A 27,578-nucleotide genomic window follows, 5' to 3' on the forward strand; every position below is an offset into this window, starting at 1 on the left:
GCGCACTCGAGTCCGGATGATCACCAAGCTGAAGGCAACAGAGCCATGCGCAGATGAACCCCCCGTTGCTCCTTTCGGAAAGAACAATCCACCAGGCGAGGTAATTTTTCTTTCGTTTCTTTCTCTTATTTGATCCGTTGACTTAGAATTGAAATAACTTGATGACTCCTCCTTGCACCGAGACATCCGGTTTTCACGCACTATCCCCATCAGCCGGAGGATGGACCTCTTCCATCGGAGGAGATGCCAGAGTCGTCAGAGGAGCTTGACGTTGGCTCGGACGATGGGGAAGATGTCGAAGTCCAGCAAAAGCACGGTCACCCCGACGACTCGAAAGAAACCGAGGACGATCCCGTGATCGCAGATTTGCGGGACGAGTCAACTCAAGTAGTCGACTCCTCGGCTACTTCTGCGGCTGCCAAGACCAGGTAAGTACTATTTCGCTTGTCGCCTTCCTTAACTGCACGCCTTTTGCTGAGCTGACAAAATCAATTTTCCAGCACTGCCTCCGAGAAGGAAAGGGTCCAACCCGCAGAGGAGCTGGCTCTGGAGCTCGGAGGAGGAACATCGGAGCAGAAGGAAAAAACGCCTGAACCATGCGATCAGCCGAGTGGAGTAGACAGGCCCGTTGCCTCGGTGGCTACTCAGACTCCTGAGGTCGCTGGCGAACCGTCCACTTCTCTGGCCAAGCTGACCGCTTCAGATCATCATGTAAGTGATCATGTTCTCCGTCAAAATTTTATGCTTTGGTATTTTTACTCCCGACGGGAGTACAAGTCACATATGGACTTGAATTCCCCTGATCGTGAGCAAACTCCTGTGGGCAGCCTGTTGCTCGCTCTCTGCTAGAGATCAGCGAGCAGTTTGTGAACATGGAGACGGAGCGTGACCAACTTCGGCGAGAACTGGCCGAGGCCAAGATGGCATTGCAGGAGTCGGAAGGTGGCGACTTCTGGCGATTTCTTTGCAATCCATTGCCTTAGCGTGGTCTAACCCAAAGTCCTATCGCAGTCGAATGCACTTCGGGACGAGGCCGTCCGGCGTAGCAAGGACTGGGAAGACAAGTTTGCCTCGTTGACTCAGGAGTCAGAGGAGAAACTTGCCAACGTCCAACGTAAGTCGGAAGCTGCTCTGGCTCAGGCAAAACGCGAAGTACAAGAAACCACCTATGCTCTTGTGGCCAACGCCCTGAGTCGTGACGACCAGCTAGCGAAACGCTTAGCCGACGTGGCCGGTGGTGTTGCTGGTAAGCCTTCGAATTTTGTTTACCTTTGCCTTAAGGCTTGAGTACGAGTCCTATACTTGACATCCTTTCTTGTCCAGGCGCGCTCGGTTCGACTGCTAGTTTTAGCAGCGAGAGTCGTGCGGATGCTCTTGACAGTGCCGTGGTCACGATCGAAGACATCGGCGTTCGGACAAGGGACATGGTCATTAAAGCGGCCAAGGTTTTGGCAAGGTTGTTCCTGAGCATGTTCCCTGAAGACGAGGTGCCAGCGACTCTGGGTGAGCTCGTGGAGTTTTTCAGTGGGGAGCCGGACCCCTTGGAGGATTACTCCCGTGCTCAGACCATTGCCGGCTCTGAAGCAGCATTCATACTGGCGCTTGCTCATGGAGTCAACAAAGGGGTGCTGGAGAAGGCAGCGGAAGGCACGCCCAAGCAGCCCGACGGTCGAGACGCTGATCTTTTGCCGTACGCGGAGTTGGCCAACAAGCTCGCCACGACGCTGTCGACTCTGCTGGAGAAGATGAATAGCGAGAGGGCCGCGACTCCGCCTGAGCAGGCGCCTGCAGGTGCTAGCGACAAGGTTGGCATCCACCTTTCGGCTTAGTTAGCTTAGACTTGTACTTCCGTCTGTTGCCTTTGTAAAGAACTTGCCCCTCCTGGGCCTTTTGTTAGTAAAAGGGGTTGCCTTGAATTAAAGCTGCTAAGTGTGTTGCGTTCGTTCTGCTGCTGAGTTTCTCTTGGATGTTGAAGGAGCGCTTGGGTTAGAACCCGGGCCTTTGGAGTTTAATGATTCTCCTTCTTTCTCTTGTAGAAAAGAGAAGACGCCAGAAACGCTCCCAATACTGCCAATCGAGTGCCGAACCAGCCTGTTCTAGCGAGCGATGCCAGCGGTCCAAATTCCAAGAAAACTTCACGCGAACTCAAATATTTGCGAGAGCGGCTGAAGGACTCGGAAGCTCGTGCCAAGGACTTGGAGAAGCGCCTTCGTGGCATTCTCGCCGATACCGCGGTCCTCAAGGCTAAAGCCAAGGCCGCTGTCGACCGAGAGGAGCTTATCCTGGATGAGCTTAGGAAGGCGAGCTCCCAACTCGAGTGTAAGCCTGGCCTCGACTCCTTCTCTTGTGGCTTGCTTTCCTCCTGTACTGATCCAGAGTTTGGCGACTGTACAGATCTTCGACTCGACCCGCGTGCTGAAGCGGAGATGGTGAAAAATCGCCTGAACGCTTTGGGGACCTCCGATCGGGCATCAATTTGGTCTGACAGGGCGAGAGGCCACGCGCTGATGCTGCTGCAGGTTCGGGTCGAACATGTAAAGATGTTCTTCCAGTCCTGCAAGCAAGCCTTGGTTCTTGTGCACAATGCGTTCTGGCCCCTAAGACAAACGCCTGAGGGACTTGGAGCATTGATGCAAGAGTTTCGCAGTGGCACTGCCTTGAAGGAACTGGTGCGGCGGCAGCTCGTTAGGGGCGCAAAGTTGGCGCTGGGATTTGTCCGGGTGAAGTACCCGCAGCTCGCTTTGGACAGGATCCATGAGCTTCCAGTTCAGACCGGCGAGAGGCCATACTTCAAGTGTTTCCTTACGCCATGAACATCGTCCAACTCACCGCGCAGCTCTGACTGCTTGAAGGAGAAACGTGGAGTATCATCTCGCAAACTCACCATGCAGCTCCGATGCTCCCCGCTTCGCAAGTCGGATAGAAGAGAAGGTGTTCTGAAGGCTGAATCAAGTGCTCGTCGTAAAATTGTGCTGCCGTTTGGGGCTGCTGCTAGAAGTGGACAAAGCGATGCAGAAAGCTGGAATAAATCGAAGGAGCAGGTAGAGGAGGAACTCTCTGCGAAGGTGAAGGATATGGCTGTAGATGGAAAGAATGACAAGGAGGAGCAGTCGCCGAGTAATGTAAGGACCATGGCACAGAATTGGGAGAAGGGAAAAGGGAACAGCAAATCGCAGCAACCTGTTCCGACCTCATCGAATATGATTTCCCCGATCCGCAACCTGCAATATGGTGACCCAAGGCTGAGTGGAAGTAGTAGTTCGCTGCAGACGAGTAAGTCTCCTATCATACCATACCTGAGACGCAAGCGTTCTGCAGAACAGAAGGAAGAGGTGCCGATGGATACAGACAACAACAATCTACCATTGGTGCCCTACTCTGAGGCACCAAAGGGGAGTGCCCAGAAGAAAGGAAAGACCGGGGAGGATACCGGGACTCAGGAACAGCTGAACATGGAGGTGGATAGTGAGGAGCGTATGGCGGACAAGGCAGCGATCAGTCATGGGGCTACAGGCAAACTGACGGGGCCACATGTGGTGCCCCGTCAGGGGCAATGAATTGCTTAAGTTGGAACTGCCGGGGGGCGGGGAATCCCCGGACAGTTCTTGATCTAGTCGCGCTTACACAAGCGAATCACCCCAAGATTGTTTTTCTTAGTGAGACTAGACAGGAAGTAGGAAAGATGCAGCGTTTGAGAAATTGTTTAGGTTTAAAAGGCTTTGCAGGAGTCAGTAGTGATGGTCGTAGTGGTGGTTTAGCTCTCTTTTGGCATGAACATCTTTGTATTGATATCCAGTCGATGAATGAAAGACATATTGATGCGTATGTCCGGTCCTCTTTGGATGATGATATGTGGAGATTGACATGTGTCTATGGGGAACCACGTGTGGAGGATAGACATCATATGTGGGAGTTGCTTCAACAGTTAAGGGGCCAAGTTGATGTTCCGTGGCTGGTGATGGGGGATTTCAATGAAGCTATGTGGCAATTTGAACATTTCTCTAGCAGACCTCGTAACGAGACCCAGATGCTTGCCTTCCGTGACACTTTAGAACTGTGTGGACTTGTGGATCTTGGTTTTTCGGGTGTGCCTTATACTTTTGATAATAAGCAGCGAGAGCCAAAAAATGTGAAGGTGCGCCTTGATAGGGCCGTGGCAAATTTTGTCTGGCGTGATCGCTTCCTGTAGGCAAGTGTGAAACACTTGACATCACCCTGCTCTGATCACTGTCCCATACTTGTTTGCATGGAAGCTGAAATTGATCCGGGACCTAGGAGAAGTAAGCAGCAGTACGAGATTATGTGGGAACGTGATCCGGCTCTGCCGGAAATTATTCATAATGCCTGGAACAAGGCTGGTCCAAAAGGGGACTTAGGTGAGATTAATTCTGCGCTGAAAGGTATTATGGGTTCGCTGTCTATGTGGAGCAAAAGGAAGTTTGGACATGTGATTAGAGATATTGAAAAGTCACGGACACGGCTGGAGGAGCTGATGGCTATGAAGCAGATATGCAAGAAATTCGTCGGGAGACAGATAAGATGAATGAACTGCTATATAGAGAGGAGATGTTATGGCTTCAAAGGTCTCGTATAATTGGTTAAAGGAAGGTGATAGAAACGCTAAATTCTTTCATAGTAAATCAGTATGGAGAGCTCGTAAGAATCTTATTAAAGAACTGCAGGATGCGGATGGTAACTCTGTTTCGGCTAAGAGGGATATGCACCGCATGGCTACTGAATATTTTCAGCACCTGTTCACGAAGGACCCAGGTATTGACTTTGGAGAACTTGTTGATCTGATCCCGGCTGTGGTGATGGAAGATATCAATGAATCCCTATGCCGTGAATTCTCGGACAAAGAAATTTCAGATGCTATGTTTCAAATTGGCCCCCTTAAAGCTCCTGGCATTGATGGGTTTCCTGCCCGGTTTTATCAGCGTAATTGGCTTGCTATGAAGGAAGAAGTGGTGGCTGCTGTTAAGAAGTTTTTCCAGTTGGGGGAAATGCCGCCTGGAGTGAATGACACGGCTATAGTTCTAATACCAAAAGTGGATCATCCAAAAACGTTAAAGGACTTCCGGCCAATTAGCTTATGCTCCGTGCTCTACAAGGTGGTCGCTAAATGTCTGGTAAATTGTTTATGTCCCCTGCTAGGTGATATGATTTCTTTGAATCAGAGTGCCTTCGTACCCGGCAGGATGATCACGGATAATGCACTGCTTGCCTTCGAGTGTATGCATTACATTGAACACGAGAAGGTGGCAGAAAACAGTTTCTGTGCTTACAAGTTGGACCTATCAAAAGCTTATGATAGAGTGGATTGGGGATACTTGGAACTCCCTTTCTATGGGTGTCTTCAAACTCCCTTTCTCTGTGTGCGAGGATCTAACCCGGATGATACGCAACTATTGGTGGGGCGCTGAACACGGGAAGCACAAGACTCACTGGATCTCATGGCCTCGCATGACACAGTCAAAGAGGAGAGGTGAAATTGGATTCAGAGGCATGCGCATTTTTAATCAAGCTTTGCTTGCCCGGCAGGCTTGGAGGCTCCTAGCTTTCCCGGATAGTTTGTGTGCCCAAGTTCTCAAGGCACGCTACTATCCTGACGGTAATCTTATGGACACAGTGTTTGCTGGAAATGCTTCTTCCACATGGCAAGCTATCAGTTATGGTCTGGATTTGTTGAAGCAAGGTATAATCTGGCGAGTGGGACGAGGCAGCAAAATTCGCATATGGCGTGATAATTGGATTCCTCGGGACCTGGTTGTAAAGCCGATTACTCAACAAGGAAGATGCCGATATCGATGGGTTTCTGATTTGATTGAGGACACAGGGGCATGGAAGTTTGATGTACTGCAGCAATGGTTTTTGCCGGTCAATGTTCAATCTATTTGTAAAATCAAGCCATCTGTCCGGGTTGATGAAGATTTCCAGGCGTGGCACCCTGAGAAATCGGGGAACTTCACAGTGCGCAGTGCTTATAAACTCGGTCTGCGGTTAGCTCTAGGCGATGGGCTCGAGACGACTTCGAGCTCCCGCCCTGATGGTTCAGATCCTAGCTGGGATCTTATCTGGAAATGCCCGGTCCCTCAGAAAATCAGGGTTTTTGCTTGGAAAGTTGCCACTGACAGCCTTGCTACTCAGGCCAATAAGAAGAGAAGATCCTTGGAGGTGCTGGGCACCTGCACCATTTGCGGCCACGCTGACGAGGATTCTTTCCACGCCTTGTGCTTAGGTCCCCATGCAGGTCTTCTTTGGTCGGCAATGAAGGAATGCTGGGACCTCTCCGAGCTGTCCCTCGCCGATGGCGCTTGTAACGACTGGATCTTCGTGCTCCTATCTCGGGCTAGGCCGGTGCAGCGGCTTCAGGTTCTTTTGCTCCTGTGGAGAGTTTGGCACGCGCACAACGAGCTCACGCATGAGAAGCCGCTTCCAGCAATACCTGCTTCCAGGCGCTTCCTTGAGAGCTACGCCGATTCCCTTCTGGCAATAAAACATGCCCCCACAGCTGATCTGAGCAAAGGTAAGGAGCTGGCTGGTTTCTCCTCTTTTCAGAAATCCTCCATACGTTGCTCTGCCTCTGTGGATGTCCCCTGGCAAGCTCCCCCGGAGGGCTGGACAAAGTTGAATTTTGATGGCAGCTTCCTTGCTGCTACGGGCAAAGGGGGAGCTGGAATGATCCTAAAAGATAGCACCGGAGCTACGTTGTTTACTGCTGTCCGTTATTTGCCATCCTGTGGAGATGCTTTTGAGGCCGAATTGGCTGCATGCATGGAGGGCTTGGCTATAGCCGTCCAAAGGACTGAGCTGCCGATTCAAGTGGAGACTGATTGCGCCGAACTTATTGTTCAGGTCCAAGCTCAGGAACAGAATAGGTCTCGGTACCGTAGCCTTGTTAAGGAGGTCCAGCGCTTGTTAGCTTCACAAAGAGAGATTAAGTTGTCTAAAATTCAGAGGTCACAGAATAGTGTTAGTCATGACTTAGCTTATGCTTGGTCTAGCCAACGGACATTGTGTTGGTTAGGGAGTAATCCCCTAGAGGATGCCCCAGATGTAACAGTTTTGTGATCAATGAAATCTCTCTTTTTCGCAAAAAAAAAACATCGTCCAACTCCGTGAACAGCGAGAAGAAGCTATGCTCCAGGAGCGGAACCAGCAGCAAGGCGGGCAGTGAAGGCAGCGCGGACACGAAGTTTACTTTCGGGTGCGCGACCAGCGCTCCCGACGGGAGTAGCCCCCGAGTCTACGCACGACTGCTTGTAGTCGGGTGTAGATTCTAATGTACTTGTGTAACCTATAGATATTTGACAGAGATATTATAATATGTAAATTTTTGAAAACTTACCTTGCAATGTTGCCTTGGTGAGGATTTGTGTTTCGAATTCTAGTCGAACTCGGCTTTATTGACGAAGAGTTGGAGTCGGTTTGTGCGATTGATGCTCCGACGGGAGTAGCCCCCGAGTCTATGGTCGACTATTTATAGTCGTCCATAGGCTCGAGTTGTTGCCGTGCCAATCGAGTTGTACTGTGTCGACTCCCGTCAATAGCAATGGACAGATCGGACGAGGTAGGGATGTTACGAAACTGCTTGAGGGACGCAGAGCGTCAACTCGTTACGGCTCGTGGTGAAATCGCAGTGCTGAAGTCGAAATCTTGGGCTGCTTCTGATCGAGAAGTTTCTGCTTGGGGAGTTGGTGAAGGTCAGCTTTGACTTGTGAGGAAAGTTCGTCGTATCTTTCTTCACGGCTTCGCAAATCTGGTTTTTGTGTTAACCAAATCAAAAAACCCGTACAGAGCTTCTTCCCGATGCCCGTGCCGAGGCAATGCGCGTGAGGCATCATCTGAACGGGCTCCTCTACTCTGGGCCAGCTGCTCCTGAGTTCTGGTCTGAGAGGGACATGGGTTACATGCTGGCCCTGTTGCAGGACCGAGCAGCTCGTGCGCTAGCCTGCCTCGAATCCTGCCGCGAATCCTTGATGCTTGTGCACCGTACCTTGTTCCTCTTCTTATGACTCCAGTAGGATTGAAGGGTTTGATTCAGAGGTTTTGTGATGGCACGGTGATAAAGGAGGTTGCTCTGGAGCAAATGATCGAAGGCGCGGTGGTTGCACTCGCGTTTGTCCGGCTTCTCTATCCGCCGATTGATTTGAAGGCGCTGCATGTCGTCCTTGGAGCCGGTGAAGCAGACATATCGCTAGGACCTTATTATGATGAAGTTGAACAGGCGGCTCGAGAGTTGATCCATCGTGTCGCGAGAGTAGAATAGTCATCGTTGTTGTAGTAGTTGGTGATTCTGTTGGGTGCGCGGCCAGCCCTCCCGACGGGAGTAGCCCCCGGGTCTAGGCGCGATTGCTTGCAATCGTGGGAAGACCCAAGTATCCCTTTTCATCCTTTTTTGTCGTTTGGTCTATAAACATTGTTAGTGCATTATTAATGAAATAAATTTCTGGTTACGTTGAGAGTGCTTGTTGCATAATTGCTTCTCTGGCGTTCTTTGTTGTCTCTGGAGCTTTAGTTTGTTTCCGTCGAGTTGCTCGAATGTGTTGGGCTCATGCGATGTCGCCTGAAGTCGTTGTATGAATTGGTGTCGAGTGTTGGATGTGATGGGCGCATGTTGCCTTTGGCCGATGCATTCCCTTTGTCTCGGGAGTGGCTACACCAAAGATTGGCCTGTTTGGCACAGCCCCCGAGTCTCGGGTGCGACCAAGGCAAAGGTTGGCCTGTGTGGCGCAGCCCCCTGAGTCTCGGATGCGGCCCAGGCAAAGTTTGGCCTGTGTGGCGCGGCCCCCGAGTCTCGGGTGTGGCCAAGGCAAAAGATTGGCCTGTGCGGCGCAGCCCCCGAGTCTCGGGTGCGGCCAAGGCGAAGTTTGGCCTGTGCGGCGCAGCCCCTGAGTCTCGGATGCGGCCAAGGCAAATATATGAACTTTACGGAGAAAGTGTGGATATTGTATTGAATAGTCGAATACATGAGAATATGGCAGCGAGACTGCAAAAGCAAATATAATCTAAGAAAATGCATAAGAACTAGGCATAGAAGCGGCGCAGTAGCGCGACGTTCCACGGTTTATTGTAGGCGACTCCGGTCTTCACGTCCTTGAGGAAGTAGGCTCCGCCGGGTATCACCTTGGTGACCACGCAGGGTCCTTCCCAAGGGGATTCGAGTTTGTGATGGCCTTTTTGCTTGACCCGAAGCACCCGATCTCCCTCCATAAAAGAGCGTGGTCGCACCTGACGGCTGTGGTAGTTGCGTAGGCTTTGCTGTTATACAGCTGATCGAGCGAGTGCGATATCCCTGGCCTCATCAGCTGCGTCCAGGGCGTCCTCCAGCGCTTCCGACGAGTCAGGTCCAGAATACGCTGCAACTCGTGGGGCATTGAAGCGGACATTAGATGGCAGGACGGCCTTAGCGCCGTAAACCATGAAGAATGGCGTGCAGCTGTTGGGAGTTGAGCGCAGGCTCCATAGGACGGAAGGGAGTTCTTCGACCCATGCTCCAGCTGCTCGCCGCAGGGGAGTCATGAGTCATTTTCTGACACCGTCGGTGATGAGCCCGTTGGCCTTTTCCACCTGACCATTGGTCTGCAGGTGCGCAACGGCGGCATAGTTGATGTGGATCCCCATCTGTTCGCAGAAGTCTTTGAACTCTTGGGCCAAGAAGTTGGAGCCGTTGTCCGTGTTGATACTATGAGGAACCCGAATCTAAAAACGATGGATCGAATGAAATTGACGGCTGTTGTGGCCTCTGCGTTTGTTACTGGCATGGCCTCGATCCACTTTGAGAATTTGTCAATGGCGACAAGAAGAGAGGTGTGGCCGCTAGGCGATGATTTCTGTAGTGGGCCCACCATGTCGAGTCCCCACTGAGCGAACGGCCAAGTGAGAGGAATCGTCTTGAGCTCCGAGGCAGGCGCATGAGGCTTGGTGGCGAACATCTGGCATGCTTCGCATTTGCTGACAATGTCGTGAGAATCTCGTTGCGCCGTTGGCCAGTAGAATCCGGCTCTGAATGCTTTGGCCGTGATGGCACGGCTACTTGCATGATGGCCGCAAGTACCTTGATGGATGTCGAGGAGGAGGGCTCTTCCTTCTTCGAGTACGATGCACCACTGGAGTATGCCCGAAACGCTTTGCTTGTAAAGCTCACCATTGATGATCTTGAATGCTTTGGAGCGGCGCGCAATGCGACGAGCTTCGGCTGCATCGTTCGGCAACTCCTGGCGCAACATGTACGCGAGGAAAGGCTGCATCCATGTAGGCTCTGCCAATAGTACTTCGGCCGAGTTCTCATCGCGGGCAGTCTTAGGGGTACCCGGCTTCTCTTCTGCCATGGGCATGGCGGAGTCGACGGCAGGCGTAGCCCCCCGGTCTGTCGGCTGCTTAACTGGGGTTGCAGTGCTCTTTTCTTTGATACAGCGCTGCTCGATCACCTCGAGGTAGACTCCTGGTGGTACAAGCGTGCGCGTTGATCCGATGTTGGCCAGCTTGTCGGCTTCTTCGTTGCTGGATCGGCTGATGTGGCGGAGCTCGCAGCCGTCAAACTGGCCCTCCAGGAGGTTATACATATCGCGGTAGGCGATCATTGTATCCGAGATGGCGTCGCAGGCTTTCATCGTTTGCTGCACGACAAGGTTGGAGTTGCCTTTAATCATGAGCCTGGTGGCTCCACAGGCTTTTGCCATTCGCATTCCATTAATTTCAGCCACTACGTGGTCAATACATTTGAATGTATTGGTAAGCTCACTAGAGTTATAAAGCACCTACCAAGTACATGCATAGTTTGGCTAAGTGGGGTTTGGCTATTTTGCATAAAAGCATCATTATTCAAATCCTATCATTTTTAGACAAATAGTTTTGAATTCTATTGGACACGGGGCAGAAACACCCATGCTCCTATTAACCTAGGCACATTGAGTAGAAACATCAATGCTCCTACCCAGTTCAAACCATTCATTTTATTAGGAAATTTGAATGAGTGAGACTTTCCTTACAGCTCCGATGTCTAGTTGCTCATAATTGTCCGTAACTAGGGACACGGCTAAGTACTTAGTTTGACACTCTCGAGAGGTGGTACACTTTACCCACAAGAAATCGACGTGTTAATCCCTTGCTGACCTCAGGGTAGAGTAGCAACGACATCGATTACAGGAATTTTCAGAACATATTCCCCCAAACCACCTGAGGGACGCATTCCAACCTACACTGCTACATACCGATGTCACCTCGGATCCAGGTTCATATTTCTTACATCCATCCTGGCAGAGCCCACAATACCATGTGGTTGTACTGGAAGCTACTAAACAGGAAACCAGTCCAGCCTCTGGTTATCCCGGGTGGCATCCCACATTGTGACGCAGGCGCTTCCCGAATCGCACGGGGAGACGACCATGGACGCTTCCGAATCACACGGAGAGACGACTCAGCGGGCCCCATAGAAATGGACCTAACGTCACTACATCCGAAAACTCAAAGCAGCCCACCCAGGATGGTTCATTGAATTACTTGTTTTGCCATACATTAGGAAAATCATATCGTAATTCAATAGTATCACATTGTAATAATACCACCCTCGTATATTATCATAGCATAGCATTTTACTACTACGATGGCGATTGGTGGTAAGGTCATGACAAAGGGTATCCTATATTACTAGGGCAGATCATAGCTAGCATAGATACAGTAATAATCCTAACAATGCAACTAATAAAAACTAGTGCATAATAAAATAATGGATAGATGATCAAAGTGAACTTGCCTTGATAGTAGTTGGAGTTCAAACACTCGTCACAATCGCAAGGTTCACTCTCCGAGAATACTATACAATCAACAAACATATACACACACATAAACACACAATACAAACATGACAAAAGAACATGTATGCCATGATGCGATGCAAAACATGTGACATGAGTGGGTTGGTTTTATTTGGGTGATCTACTGGTCCAATGCATTGATAATTGAGCACATGTAATTAGGGTTTTTAAATAAATTGCAATGGCTAGGGTTTAAACCCTAAAATGAGGTTTTATTGGCATCAGCCAAATAGATTAATTCAAAATATTTATTTCTCTGTCCCATTGGACACAGGACAATAAAACAAAATTTTGAGCACTGGTTTCATTCAAAAAGGACTTCTAGATAATTAGTTATGATTTAAATGGCATAAAACCCTAATCTGTAATTTGAATGTGATTCAAATATTCAAATTTGAAATTCTACAGTGCCAAAAGATTCTAAATTTCCTAAGGATTCCAAAAAGGTGTGGGTCACTAAATTTGGCCAAACAGATTTAAAGTTATGATCATTTGAAGTTACAGGGGCCTATCTGCAAAAGTGCCTTTTATTAATTCCGGGGGATTAAAATTAGACTTTTATTTTATAAAAAAAAATAGATTCCACGTGGCACGTTCTTATTCGTTGGTACCGGTTCGGTCTAAGTGAATAAGGACGATCTAATCTACACCGTTGATCAACGATCGGACGGACGAGATCGATCGGGGAAGCTCACCGGCGGGTTAGGGTTTCAGCGGCGGCATCCGGCGGCGGCGCGGCACGGGCGGGGCCACGCGGGGTGCTCCGGCGACCGGGGCGCGACGGGGAAGTGCGGCGCGGCACAGCGGAGACGGGGGCGCGGTCGGCGGCGCTCAGGGACGGCGCGGTCGGCGCCTAGGACGGAGACGGGCGGGCGGCGCGGTCGGCGGACGGCGGCGCGGCCTCGGGGGTCGTCGGCGGGGAGCTGCAGCGCACGAAAAGGAAAAAGGCGCGTGTCATGGGGTGCGCGAGAGAGAGAGAGGAAGACGAAGGCGCGAGAGGCTATGAGGATGGCTCACCGAGACGGCGTCGGCGAGCGAAGATGCGGCGGCGTCCGAAGCTTCGACGGCGAGCAATTCCGGCGGCCTGGCGGCGCGATAGCGAGGGGGGACAGAGGGGAAAGAAGCGCGGCGGCGGGGGCTTTATAGGGACGCGGGCTGCGCACTTAGGGAAGGTCGGGAATGGTGGGCGCGAGGATTGCGGCGGCGCGGGGATCGCGCGCGTGACCGGCGGCGCTTTCCTTCAGGGAAGACGCAGCTGACAGGTGGACCCCACCAGTCAGTGACTGCGGGCGCGCGCGCGCGGACCGGGCGGTCTGGGCCGGTCGGGCGCGGTCGGACTGGGCCGGTTCGGCCCATTTTGGCCGGGCCGGTCCGGTTTACCCTTTTTTTTCTTTTAGGCCTTTTCTTTTTCTGTTTTTTCCATTTCTTTGATATCTTTTGTGTTTGAACTCCAAATTGGTCCAAATAAATTCCAGAAAATTTCTAAAATCATATTCTACCATGATACAACTTTTGGGAGTAGTTTCTCTTCAAAATAAAATATATAAAAAAATACATTTGCTCTATAAATGCCTTTAGGGCCATACATCTATTTAAATAAAATACTTTTTCAACTCTAAATAATTATCCAAAAATTATGGGATAGCTTATATATGCATTAAACCCCTTTTATACATAAACCCTATTGGTTTGAAAATCCAAAGCTTAAATGGGTGTAAACAAAGTCTTTTAGAGCCCTTTTGAGATTCAAAATTTGAATTCAAATATGCAATTGTGGCATGATGCTCATGGATGCAATGCACATGTAAAAGTTTGAAATTTTGGGATGTTACACGGTGCTAACTACCTGATTGGTGGCGGCGATGTACAGTAGTAGCTGCTCGCCTTCCTGGGGCGCGATGAGTACTGGAGAAGTCGACAGTAGATGCTTCAGATCCGTAAAGGCGGTGCTCGCCTTGGGCTTCCACGTGAAATCCTTCGTCTTCTTCAGGAGCTGGTAAAAGGGCAATGCTTTTTCTCCTAGCTTGCTGATGAAACAGCTAAGTGCCGCTACACGCTCGGCGAGCTGCTACACTCCATGGACATTAGTCGGCTTGTCCATTGTCAAGATCGCCCAAAAAATTTCTAGGTTTGCTTCGATGCCTCTAGCCGAGAGGAAGTACCCGAGCAGCTGGCCGGCGGGTACTCCGAAGACACACTTCGCTGGGTTGAGCTTGATCCGGTACTTGTCCAAATTGGCGAATGCGTGGCGACTTCTTTGGTCTTGATGACTATATCGTCGATGTAGACCTGTACATTCTTGCCGATCTGGTTCTGGAGGCAGGTCTGCATGCAGCGTTGGTAGGTGGCGTCTGCCTTTTTAAGCCCAAATGGCATTGTCATGTAACAGAATACGCCGTAGGGCGTGACAAATGCAGTATTTTCCTCATCTTCAACCTTGAGTCGAATTTGATTGTAGCCTGAGTAGGCATCAAGGAAAGATAGGCACTCGCAGCCTGCAGTCGAGTCGATAATCTGGTCGATTCGAGGCAATGGGAAGTGATTCTTGGGGCAGTGTTTGTTCAGCGACGTAAAGTCGATACACATACAAGGACGGGGTTCGCTATCCAAGTAGCTTGTTTTATTTCCCGGATAAATTTGCCGTCGAGGAGTCGGTGGATCTCCTCCCCAATGGCCTTGCGCTTCGGCTTTGAGAAGCGACGCATAGGCTATCTGACTGGCTTGGTAGTGAGATCGACATTGAGGGCATGCTCGGCGAGTTCTCTTGGGTGCCTGGCATGTGTGCGGGGACCCAGGCAAAAATTTCCCAATGCTCACAGAGGAACTCAACGAGCGTGCTTTCCTAAGCAGGGGAAAGGCTCGTCGACACCAGGACTATCTTGCTGGGGTCTGTTGGGTGCACTTGATGCGCCTTGGTGTCACTCTTGGTGTTGAACTCGAGCTGGGGCATCATCTTCATGGTTGTAGGAGGGAGGGAGTGGTCGGTTGCTGCCCTGAGCTCCTCTAGCTCCTCATGCATGCCAAATGACTCAGATATTTTGTGAAAATCCTTGTCGCAATTATCGGAGCGTTTGAAGTTTCCAGAAATCGTGATCATGCCGTTGGGCCTGGCATTTTAAGCTTGAGGTAAGCATAATGCGGGAACGCCATGAAGCGCGCGAGTGCCACTCGACCAAGTACGACGTTGTACTGGGATGGCCAGTCGACGACCTCGAAGTCGAGTCTTTCCCTTCTGAAGTTGCTCGGCTCGCCAAAGATGAATCGAAGATCTCTTCAACGGCGTGCTTGAGCGTGGTCCACCGCTGGACATAGGAGCGAATGGTTTCACCTTCTCGTTGAGAGCACGCTCGAAGTTCTTCCAAGGAAGCTGGGCTCTTGTAGGTAGATCTGAAGTTTTTGGTGAGAGCAGGTCATCCCAGGAGCCGATTTCTCCTGGTAGAGTGGTCAACCAGGTGCGTGCAAGGCCTTTGAGTTGCAGTTGCAGGCACTGCATGGCTGTAGTTCTGGAAGCTCCTTGGCACCGAACTCTTGTCAGATAATCTTCTAACCAGGTCCTCGGCTCCTGAGTGCCGTCATATTTGGACGCGTCAGAGGGCAATTTAAAACCCTTTGGCATCCTGGTATTGCGCATGCGGCGGCTAAAGCAAACCGCTCTGCAGGGTTCGTGGTCTTCGTCGGTGTATGGTGGCGACGAGCAGTCGCCGCGGGCCACACGACGCCTATCGACTCGGTTTTGCGTGATAACATCACGTGCATCACCCAACATAGGTGAAACACGATCGCCGCGCAGGTTGTGCGCCCCGTTATCTCGCCCTGATCAGGGTGACTGTGGCCCCGTCGTGGGCTGTTGTGGTGGCGTGGCGAGTTATCATCTCGTGGTGGAGATCTTCCAGTCCGCCGAGGTCCGCCGAGATTTTCTCGGCTTCTCCAGTTCTTGGTTAGCGAAAACTGTGCCCAGTCCAGTCAACCCAGCCACGGTTTTACGATGAATTGCTGACTGTGGATCGTCTTCGGGGGCTTGATTCGACAACAAGAATGTGTTTGCTGCGATGATGGCTACTTGCGGGGTTCTTGGCCCCAGCTTGTCTAGACTGTCAGCAGTCGCGAGGCTCGTGTCAAGGTCTCGAGTTATCCTGCGCCTGTCCTCCTCAGGTACTCGTCCCAGTCGAGTCTGGTGACGAGGGCATCCGCTCTTGGGGGCGCGGTTGCTGGTGATGCTGCGGGAATCTGACAGCGCCGCTCTTCGAGCACTCGACGCCTCGGCCGCTTGACGTCGCTTGTCGAGCTTGACATGCTCCGCTGCTATTTGCATGTGCGAGTCGTGCAGGCATCTGTGATAATACTATAATTCCACCAGGGTTGGATTTGTCAAAGGGACTCCGTTGAGGGCTGCTCTTACTCGAGCCCCTTCGGCTTCAGAGCAGATGACTGTGGGCCGTTCGTTTAGTGAAGGCCCGTTTGGTGGAGCTCCGCTTAGTGGAGCTGCGTTTGATGGTTGCCCGTTCTCGTTCTCGTTCGGAGTCGCCATGAAGACTTGAGCCATGATTGTCCAAAGGATTGGGCCGATGCTGCTGTGGCAACTCTCCTGCTTGACGCAGTCACTAGCATCGCTGAGGACGGGGCTGTTTGCGCTCTTGACGTGGAAGATTTTGCAGTCGTCGTAGAAGATCGAGGTGAAATCTGATTCCGGCTCATCTGTCAAGCCGGTCAGTGATGATGACGAGATCACCGTGGGAGACGAAGATGTAGTCGACTCCTCTGTCGTTGAAGGAGTCGGATTCGGCAGGCGAAGGATGCCGGCTCGATGTGCTCGGAGATGTATATCTGAAGCGATCCTCCCTCTTACTAGGGTTCGATCTCTGTGCTTACTGTGCTAGTCGCTGGATCGACTCACTAGCACACACAGTTTCATGATGAATATACAGAAATAAAGGTCAAAGTACTTTATTACATTGCATCATGCAGAATTTAATAGTGCTTACAACCTTGCATGACCTCTGGGGCCAGCATAAAAAAAATACTGTTTCAACCTCATAAAATAATGTTTCAAAATACTGCAGCGGAAAAGGGTAGAACATAAGGGCCACACTACTCCAAGGTGAGAGCATGTTGGAATCTAAGCACATGACCTATGACAAAACGACGAACCTCACTCATCGTCGGATCCATTTGCATTGTTAATTGCAACCACTACGTGGTCAATACATTTGAATGTATTGGCAAGTTCACCAAAGGGTTATAACAGATCGTATCAAGTATATGTAGTATTTGGCTAGGTGGGGTTTGGTTATTTGCATAAAAGCATCATTGTTCAATCCTATCATTTTTGAACAAATAGTTTTGAATTCTATTGGACACGGGGTAGAAACACCCATGCTCCTATTAACCTAGGCACATTGAGTAGAAACATCAATGCTCCTACCCAGTTCAATCCATTCATTTTATTAAGAAATTGGAATGAGTGAGACCTTCCTTACAGCTCCAATGTCTAGTTGCTCATAATTGTCCGTAACCGGGGACACGGCTAAGTACTTAGTTTGACACTCTCGAGAGGTGGTACACTTTACCCACAAGAAATCGACGTGTTAATCCCTTCCTGTCCTCAGGGTAGAGTAGCAACGGCATCGACTACAGGAATTTTCAGAACATAATCCCCCAGACCACCTGAGGGACGCGCCCCCACCTACACTGCTACATACCGATGTCACCTCGGATCCGGGTTCATACTTCTTACATCCATCCTGGCAGATCCCATAATACCATGTGGTTGTACTGGAAGCTACTGTACAGGAAACTAGTCCAGTCTCTGGTTATCCCGGGTGGCATCCCACATTGTGACGCAGGCGCTCCCCGAATCGCACGGGGAGACGACCATGGACGCTCCCGAATCACACGGAGAGACGACTCAGCGGGCCCCATAGAAATGGACCTAACGTCACGACATCCGAAAATTCAAAGCAGCCCACCCAGGCGGTTCATTGAATTACTTGTTTTGCCATACACTAGGAAAATCATATTGTAATTCAATAGTATCACATTGTAATAATACCGCCCTCGTATATTATCATAGCATAGCATTTTACTATCACGATGGCAATTGGTGGTAAGGTCATCACAAAGGGTATCCTATACTACTAGGACAGATCATAGCTAGCATAGATACAGTAATAATCCTAACAATGCAACTAATAAAAATCTAGTGCATAATAAAATAATGGGATGATGGTCAAAGTGAACTTGCCTTGATAGTAGTTGGTATTCAAACACTCTTCGCAATCACACAGTTCGCTCTTCGAGAAAACTAAACAATACAAACAATGCATACATAAACACACCATTATGACTTAAATGATATAAAACCCTAATCTGTAATTTTAATGTGATTCAAAGTTTCAAGTTTGAAATTGGACAGTGCCAAAAGATTCTATATTTCCTAAGGATTCCAAAAAGGTGTGGATCACTAAATTTGGCCAAACAGATTTAAAGTTATGATCATTTGAAGTTACAGGGGCCTATCTGCAAAATGCCATTTCATTAATCCATGGAATTAAAAATTAGATTTTCATTTTATTTACGCAGTGACACGTGGCGGCTCCTGATTGGTGCGTACCGGTTCGTTTAAGTGGGATAAGAAGAATCTAATCTGGGCCGTTGAGGAGAAATGGACGGCCGAGATCTCTCCTCCGGGAACCTAGGGATCCGGCGGGCGTCTCCAGCGGCGGCGCGGCACGGGCGGCGGCGGCGCGGGGTCTCTGGCGGGGCTGGCGTGACTGGGAGGCGCGGGGACGGCGGGGTCGGCGCCTAGGACGAAGACGGGCGGGCGGCGGTCGGCGGCGCAGCCTCGGGCGTTCGTCGGCGGGGAGCTGCAGTGCACACAAAAGAAAAAGGAGCGTGTCATCTTGACCGTGAGGGAGAGAGAAGAGAGAAGAAGAGAGAGAGGGAGGGTTTCGAGGAAGGCTCACCGGACTTCGTCGGCGAGAGAGAAAGCGGCGGCGGCGCGGTCGGACTCCGGTGAGAAATTGGGGCGGCCTGGCGGCGTGAAAGCGGGGGCGAGAAGGGGAAAAGAGTAGAGGAGGGGGAGAGCTTTATAGGGACGCGGGCTCGGAGCTTCGGGAAGGTTGGAGCAGACGGGGCGGCGGAGATTGCGCGCGGCGACGTCCATGGCAGGCGGCGCGGGGATTCCGGGAGCTTTCCCTGCGAGGACGAAGCCCCTGACAGGTGGGCCCCACCTGTCACCGGGTGCGGCCGCGGCGCAGGCGAGCGGCTGGGCCGGCTGGGCGGCGGCGCGCGCGAGGGATTGGGCCGGTTCGGCCCAAAGTGGCCGGGCCGGTCCGTTTCTCCATTTTTTTTAGCCTTTTCTTTTTCTGCTTTTCTCATTTCCTTGATATCTTTTGAGTTTGAACTCCAAATTGGTCCAAATAAATTCCAGAAAATTTGTAAAATCATGTTTTACCATGATACAACTTTTGGGAGTAGTTTCTCTTCAAAATAAAATATATAAAAAAATACATTTGCCCTATAAATGCCTTTAGGGCCATATACCAATTTAAATAAAATACTTTTTCAACTCCAAATAATTATCCAAAAATTATGGGATAGTTTATATATGCATTAAACCCCTTTTATACATAAAACCTATTGGTTTGAAGATCCAAAGTTCAAATGGGTGTAAACCTTAAGGTTTAAATTGAAATAGCATCCTTTAAAAGCCTTTTGAGATTCAAATTTGAATTCAAACATGCAATTGTGGCATGATGCTTATGGATGCAATGCACATGTCAAAGTTTGAAATTTTGGGATGTTACAATATCCCCGAACACCAGATCCACGCTGCTGCTGAGCGTGTCGAATGCTAGAGAGATGCCCTAGAGGCAATCATGTGATGATGTTATTTCCTATGTATTGATGAGTTGTTGTTATTGTCCTTGAACATCATCAGTGATATGTATCAATAAATACGTGATTTGTTTGTGAGACTATGTATTCTATGATGTTGTTCTAATGGTCCCTAGTCATTGAGGTTATGCTGACACATAACCTAAACTAGCAATGTGAATCAGTATGATGACTATGTTTCACAAGTCATAGGGAAAGGTGTTGCCGACTGATAGCATGGACTCGACAATGAGATTGTTGAGTCGGACAGACCCGCATTGAGACGCAACGAGATGATTGTCATTTGTTAGTCTCAAGTACGATGTATATGTCAGTCCTAGACCTGAGGTCATCGCATGAGCTTGGGATGTGAATTGGCCTACTTAGGGGTTGCCAAACGCTACTCCGTAACTCGGTGGTTATAAAGGTAGCTTTCGGGTTTGCTGAGAAGCATGCTGCGAGTCATGATTGATCAAGATGGGATTTGCCCCTCCTATTCGGAGAGATATCTCTAGGCCCTCTCGAGTGATCAGATTCGGAAAGCATGGCCATGCGACTTGGGTTAAGTGTTAACCCGTTCGGGAATCTGTATCACAGGAATGAGAAGAGAGTCGAGCTATCCACAAGGATGACAAGCACTCGCCTTGAGCTCGACACACATATCGTGAGGCAAAAGGAATGTTGTATATGACACATTGTATGGTTCGTCAATCTACCTTGTGGTTACTCGAGAGTTGGCACGTGCTGCTAGGCGCCGCTACCAACTATCGACTTGAGTCGGTGCCAGTGGACGAGTAAGGTGTTACTCGGGCCCGCAGTCCGAGCTCGTAGTCGTGTCCGATTGACCGCGAACCTGAAGGGTCACACGCTTAAGTGGTGGGAACCGAGTTGGATCGGATCCAACTCGTATCGGGCTTAGACTCCTAACAGGCCTCAAGTGTTGAGCCCAATAGGAACGTCTATATAAGTGGAGGACACCAACCCGGCTAGGGTTACACTAGTTCAGACGTGATCGGATCTAGCAATCCGCCGCACAGAGTTCCTCCCTGTACGTGTGGATAGCTCGGAGGCGCTGCACCTGCAGTGTAACATCCCAAAATTTCAAATTCTTACATGTGCATTGCATTCATGAGCATCATGCCACAATTGCATATTTGAATTCAAATTTGAATCTCAAAAGGCTTTGAAAAGGTTTTATTTCAATTTAAACCCTAGGGTTTTGACCCATTTGAGCTTTGGATCTTCAAACCAATAAGGTTTCTTTATAAAACGGGTTTATTGCATAAATAAGCTATCCCATAATTTTTGGATAATTATTTAGAGTTGAAAAACTATTTTTATTTAAATAGTTATATACCCCTAAAGGCATTTATAGGGCAAATGTATTCTTAGATATTTTATTTTGAGGGGAAATTACTCCCAAAAGTTGAATCATGATAAAACATGATTTTACAAATTTTCTGGAATTTATTTGGACCAATTTGGAGTTCAAAATCAAAAGATATCAAAGAAATGAGAAAAAGGAAAAAAAAAGGCTAAAATAAAAAAATAAGGAAATCGGACCGGCCCGGCCAAATGGGCCGAACCGGCCCAACACACCGCACGCGCCAAACCGGACCGAGCCGGCCCGGCCAACCACGCGCGCCCGAGCCACTGATGCGTGGGACCCACGCGTCAGGGTCGTCTCCTACCTTGGGCAAGCGCCCGAATCGGCGCCGCCGATCCCGTGCCGCGCCGTCGCCGCCGCCATCACCGCGCCCGCCGATTCCGGCCTTCCCGAAACTCGCCACGCGCGTCAGTATAAAGCCCCGCCTCCCCTCTCTCTTTCCCCTCTCTTTGCCCGCACCCGCACGCGCCCACGCCGCCGGAATTCGTCGCCGTAGCGCGCCGCCGCCCGCCGCCGTTCCAAGCTCGTTGCCGACTGCACGGTACGCCATGGACGATCGAACTTCACCCCTCTCTTTCCTCTCTTCCTCACGGTTCTTTTGACGCGCGCTGTTTCCTTTTTGGTACACCGCAGCCGTCGCTCGTTGCTCGCCGGAGTTCTGCCGCCGCCCGTCGCCTCGTCTTCATCCTAGACGACGCCACCATCCGCCCCGAAGCGAATGACGCCGCCGTCCGCTCCGCCTTGACGCGCCGTGCCTTCCCCGCACTTCCCGAGCCGCCCGCTCCGCCGAAGACCCCGTCCGCGGCCCGCCCGCACCGCGCCGCCGCCGGACGCCGCACGCCGGAACCCTAGGTTCCTGGAGGTGAGCCCAAGCCCTCACAGCCCTCCGATCCTGGCCAACGGCCAAGATTAGATCCAGTTAATTTTTTTTAAAACGAACCGGTACTGACCAATACGGTTGCGACACGTGCCACTTTAATAGAAAAATAAAAATGTAATTTTAATCCCCCGGTTTAATTAAATGGCAATTTTGCAGAAAAGCTCTTGTAACTTCAAATGCTTATAACTTTTAAACCCTTTGGCCAAATTTGACAAACTTTTCCTTTTTGGAAAGCTCTCAGCCTGTAAATTTAAATTTGAGTGCTTGAATCATAGTCAATTTACAGAATAGAGTTTAATGTCATTTAATTCATAACTAATTAATTAGAGATCCTTTTTAAGTGAAACCAATGCCCAAAATTTTGTTTGTTTATCCTCTGTCCATTGGGACAGAGAAATAAATATTTTGAATTAAATTAATTGGCTGATGCCAATAAAGCCTTGTTTTAGGGTTTAAACCCTAGCTTTTGCTTTTGTTTAAAACCCTATGCATGTGTTCATAATTACCAATGCTTTTGAGGAAACCTGGCAAAAACAACTTTAATGAACCGTCCTGGGTGGGCTGCTTTGAGGAATTGAAGATGTATGCGACGTCAGCTCCATTTCTATGGGTCCATTTCTATGAGTCGTCTCCCCATTTCTATGGAGGTCCTGCGTCGCAACTGTGGAATGCCACCCGGGGTAATCAGAGACTGGACTAGTTTCCTGTTTAGTAGCTTCTAGTACAACCACATGGTATTATGGGCTCTGCCAGGATGGATGTAAGAAATATGAACCCGGATCCGAGGTGACATCGGTATGTAGCAGTGTAGGTGGGGGCGCGTCCCTCAGGTGGTCTGGGGGATTATGTTCTGAAAATTTCTGTAGTCGATGCCGTTGCTACTCTACCCTGAGGACAGCAAGGGATTAACACGTCGATTTCTTGTGGGGAATGTGTACAACCTCTCGAGAGTGTCAAACTAAGTACTTAGCCGTGTCCCCGGTTACGGACAATTATGAGTGGTTTGAATAGGGTAGGGGCAGTTGATGTAACTAGATATGGGGGCTGTAAGGAAGGTTTCACTCATTCCAATTTCTTAAATATAATGAATGGTTTGAATAGGGTAGGGGCACTTGATGTATCTACGCAATGTGCCCTAGGTTAATAGGAGCATGGGTATTTCTACCCCGTGTCCAGTAGTTAACAATAATGTAACATTCAATTGTAGTAGGATAAACTATATTTCGCTACCACGCCATAAAGCCTGAACCGCATTATACCTCAATTGCATTTACTTGGTAGGATCTGTTATAACTTCCAGGTGAACTTGCCAATACATTCAATGTATTGACCACGTAGTGGCTGCAATAATAATGCAGGTGAATCTGACGAAGAGTGAAGTTCGTCGATGTTCCTTGGGTCATGTGCTTACATTCCAACATGCTCTCTCCTCTAAGAGTAGTTGAGGCCCATTTGCACCACCTTTTTCCGCTGCCGTTTGTGATTTTTTTTTTTGATATCTTCGAACTGTATTTGTTATGCTGACCCAAGGGGTTATGCAAGTTTGTAAGTGCAATTAAGTTCTAGATGATACGATGTTATAAAGTACTTTCGATCTTGGTATTACATCTTGAAACTGTGTGTGCTAGTGAGTCGATCCAGGGACTAGCACAAATAAGCACAGAGATCGAACCCTGTACAGGGGGGGATCGCTTCAGATGGTATCAGAGCAATGTGTTGCCTTTAGGAACGTGACCCTAGCTTGGATTAGGATAAGACTAAACCAAAAGACCAAACCTTAGGATTATTTCTTATCCTATCTGATCTATATACATACATATATTTTACTCCTTATCCCTATTCATCTAAATCATTGCATTTATATCTTACATATGCATGACACTTTTATTGATTTATTCCACATATACACCAAATACTATGCCTTATACCATAGATGCATGTTTCTTTTATTATACCACAGATGCATATTTAATTTATTATATCCTCCACCACTATAATCATGTTACTATGATGTACACATATTATTATGCATCCAATTTTATTTTGCAAATCCACCATTTATTTTAAATTGTATCACTTTATTCCCACTCTATTACCTTTATTTTATTTTTACATACATCCGACCATTTTGATCATGTCACTGATACTCCCTTACCTTCCTTCTTGTTTTCTATAGATGGGAAGCCCAACACCGTTCGGTAACGTCCCACCGTTTACCCGAGTCTACTACCCCTCCACGGACGACGACCAGTTATTCAGTGCCCCTTTGGCGGCACTGTGTGTGTCTCTTGACCTGCCACCACCCAGGATCAGAGGCCGAGTCGAGCCCGCCGTGCCAGAAGGATGGCAACCACGGTGGGAGATTGAGGCGAAGGCGTGAGATCGCGCCTGCCACTCAGGATATCACCTTCATCGCCCGCTACCCAACCTTCGAGCAAGGCCTTCAGTTCGCCATGCAGTGCGCCTTCACGCAGGTGTGCCGGGACTATCGGCACGAGTTTCCCGAGGACTCCCCCTTCCTCCTCTTTGGAAGGCGGAACCATGCATGCTCGGCTGTGGCAACAACCAATGATGAGGATGCAACCCCGGTGACAACCCACTTCGAGAACATGGAGGCAAATACAGTGGACTTAGAATCTTGCCTCGAGCACGAGATGACCAAGGCCGACCTAGCCAAGGAGCAGGTCGGTAATCTATTGGGAGAGAATGCCCAGCTACAGGAGGACAAGACCATGTTGGAGAACGCTGTCCTCAACATGGGAGGAGCCATAGAGCAGTTGCTGTATGAGAGAGAACAAGCACGCTACTACAGCGAGCAGTTCAAGGCCTTCATTGAAGCCGCCGCCGTCGCCGCCGCCGCCGCCGAGCCAGCACCCGCAGCAGCACCAGCTGCCGCACTGGCGCCGGACCAGGCCCCACCTCTACCGCAGGATCAGGAGGTGGTACCTCAGGAAGGAGAACCGACTGAGGAGGAGGAGCCCCAGGAGGTCCACGAGATGGACACCCCTGCCTCTAACACCCGCTCCAAGAAGAGGGCGAATGGAGCCGCGACATCAGCCACACCTCCCTAGTCTCGATGCCCGCCAGTTTTTATTAGTTTCTATCGTTATCAGTATTGGCGAGTTAGTCATTGACCATAAAACCTATGTGTATGGCAATGTAGATCGACTGCTTTTTCCGTACTCTTTATGGGCAGTGTCCCATCATGAACAAGTGTGTTTTGCTATATCTTCCAAAACTTTTTTTTTATGATTGATTGAGTGTATGATTGATATTTGCTTGAGTTAATATCTTGTTTTGGGGGTTTGGTTATCCTTAGCTCTACTCTGTCTATTATTCCTCATCTATGCTATCCTAAACAAAAGGCTCCGAGACGTCAGAACCCCACCAACAACGCTGAGGCTAACAACGCCGAAGCCGAAAATAGGGAAACACACCTTCCCCACGAACCTAATAATAATAGGATCCAAGGGTTTGGATGTCATCCTAGGAATGGATTGGCTGGCCAAGTATGAGGGACTCATAGATTGTGTCAGAAGAACCATCACCCTCACCACCCCAGAGAATAAGAGAATCCATTTCAAGTCTGCTTTTGAACTTAAGAGACCTAAGGTCAGTTCTCTTAAGGGGGTTAGCATGGAGGAGGTGCCGACAGTGAATGAATACCCGGATGTTTTCCCGAAGGAGTTATCAGGCATGCTACCAGACCGTGATGTCGAGTTTCTCATCAAGTTGATGCCTGGAAGTGGACCCATAGCCAAGAGACCTTATAAGATGGCTGTGGATGAATTGAAGGAATTGAAGAAGCAGCTAGCTGAACAGTTAGCGAAAGGTTTCATCCGCCCCAGTTCATCACCATGGGGAGCACCTGTCCTGTTTGTGGAGAAGAAGGTCAAGAGCCAGCGGATGTGTATCGATTATCGGTCACTAAATGAGGTGACAATAAAGAATAAATACCCCTTACCCATCATCAACGATCTTTTCGACCAGTTGGAAGGAGCCTGTGTGTTCTCAAAGATCGATCTGCGATCAGGGTATTTTCAGCTAAAGATCCGAGAGATGGATATACCCAAGACGATATTCACCACTAGGTATGGACTTTATGAGTATACCGTGATGCCATTTGGATTGACCAATGCACCAGCATACTTCATGAACATGATGAACAAAGTGTTCATGGAATACTTGGACAAGTTCGTCGTTGTGCTCATCGACGATATTTTGATTTATTCCAAGAGTAAGGAGGAGCATGAGCAGCATCTGCGCATGATTTTGGAAAAGCCGAGAGCACACAAGTTGTACGCCAAGTTCAGCAAGTGCGACTTTTGGTTGTCAGAAGTCAGTTTTCTAGGGCACATCATGTCAGGAGCCGGAGTAGCTGTAGACCCAGCTAAGGTGACCGCTGTTACAGAATGGGAGTCACCCCAGAACGTTGGAGATATCCGCAGTTTCCTAGGACTCGCTGGATATTATCGGAGATTCATTGAGAACTTCTCCAAGATCGTTAAACCCATGACGGAACTATAAAAGAAAGAGAAGAAGTTCGCCTGGAACGAGAAATGTGAAGAGAGTTTCCAGGAGTTAAAGAAGAGATTGGTGTCCGCACGTATTCTTGTGCTACCAAACCTGCAAGAAGACTTTCAAGTTTATTGCGACGCTTCACGTCAAGGTTTAGGAGGAGTTTTGATGCAGGGAGGAAGAGTTGTAGCTTATGCCTCGCGGCAACTAAAGAGCCACGAAGGCAACTACCCCACTCATGACTTGGAATTAGCATCGGTAGTGCACGCTTTGAAGACTTGGAGGCACTACCTGATGGGGAAACATTGTGAATTGTTTACGGATCACAAGAGCTTGAAGTATATATTCACCCAGAAGGAGCTGAATCTGAGATAGCGGAGATGGTTGGAATTGATTAAGGATTATGACCTGGATCTTCAATAACATCCAGGCAAAGCCAATGTTGTGGCCGATGCATTGAGCCACAAGGGCTATGTAAATGGACTCACAGCTGGGGAACTACCACCGGATTTGTGGGAACAGTTGAAGGAGCTCAGATTAGAGATTGTGCCTGAAGGACATCTGGCCACATTGGAAGTACAGCCCACTTTACTGGACAGGATCAGAAAAGCACAGAAGGGCGACTCAGAAATAAATGAGATAAAAGAGAACATGGTTGCCGACAAAGCAAAGGATTTTCGTGACGATGACCAAGGAACCATATGGTTCAGAAAATGCATATGTGTACCGCAGGAACCGGAAATCAGGAAGCTGATTTTACAAGAAGCCCACGACTCACCGTACTCAATCCATCCTGGGAACACGAAAATGTACATGGACTTCAACAAAACATTTTGGTGGTCCGGATTGAAGCGAGACATCGCCGAATTCATTGCCCTGTGCGATGTCTGCAACAGAGTTAAGGCAGAACACTAGAAGCCAGCAGGATTGCTAAGACCACTGCCAATACCAGACTGGAAGTGGGATAAAATTGGCATAGACTTTATCACCGGTTTACCAAGGACCAGATCAGGATATGATTCCATATGGGTAGTGGTTGAACGTTTGACCAAGGTTGCCCACTTTATACCGGTAAAGACTACCTACACCAGTGCACAGTTAG

At 49.3% G+C, this 27,578-nt stretch overlaps 2 protein-coding genes across 2 annotated transcripts; one reads left to right on the forward strand and one right to left on the reverse strand.

Moving 5' to 3' along the window:
* Positions 1–230: 230 nt before the first annotated feature.
* On the forward strand, positions 231–3,825 carry LOC104582448. The gene is made up of 6 exons (XM_024458079.1): positions 231–428; positions 501–711; positions 1,012–1,246; positions 1,324–1,805; positions 2,037–2,319; positions 2,395–3,825. The coding sequence occupies exons 1-6, from the start codon at positions 244–246 to the stop codon at positions 2,811–2,813; spliced, it is 1,815 nt and encodes a 604-aa protein (XP_024313847.1). The 5' UTR covers positions 231–243; the 3' UTR covers positions 2,814–3,825.
* Positions 3,826–9,525: 5,700 nt separating this feature from the next.
* LOC104582449 lies at positions 9,526–10,682 on the reverse strand. The gene is made up of 2 exons (XM_010232009.1): positions 9,759–10,682; positions 9,526–9,702 (listed from the first exon to the last, which is right to left on the reverse strand). The coding sequence occupies exons 1-2, from the start codon at positions 10,680–10,682 to the stop codon at positions 9,526–9,528; spliced, it is 1,101 nt and encodes a 366-aa protein (XP_010230311.1).
* Positions 10,683–27,578: the final 16,896 nt, after the last annotated feature.

This window comes from Brachypodium distachyon, chromosome 1 (assembly GCF_000005505.3).
Source record: "Brachypodium distachyon strain Bd21 chromosome 1, Brachypodium_distachyon_v3.0, whole genome shotgun sequence".
NCBI lineage: Eukaryota > Viridiplantae > Streptophyta > Magnoliopsida > Poales > Poaceae > Brachypodium > Brachypodium distachyon.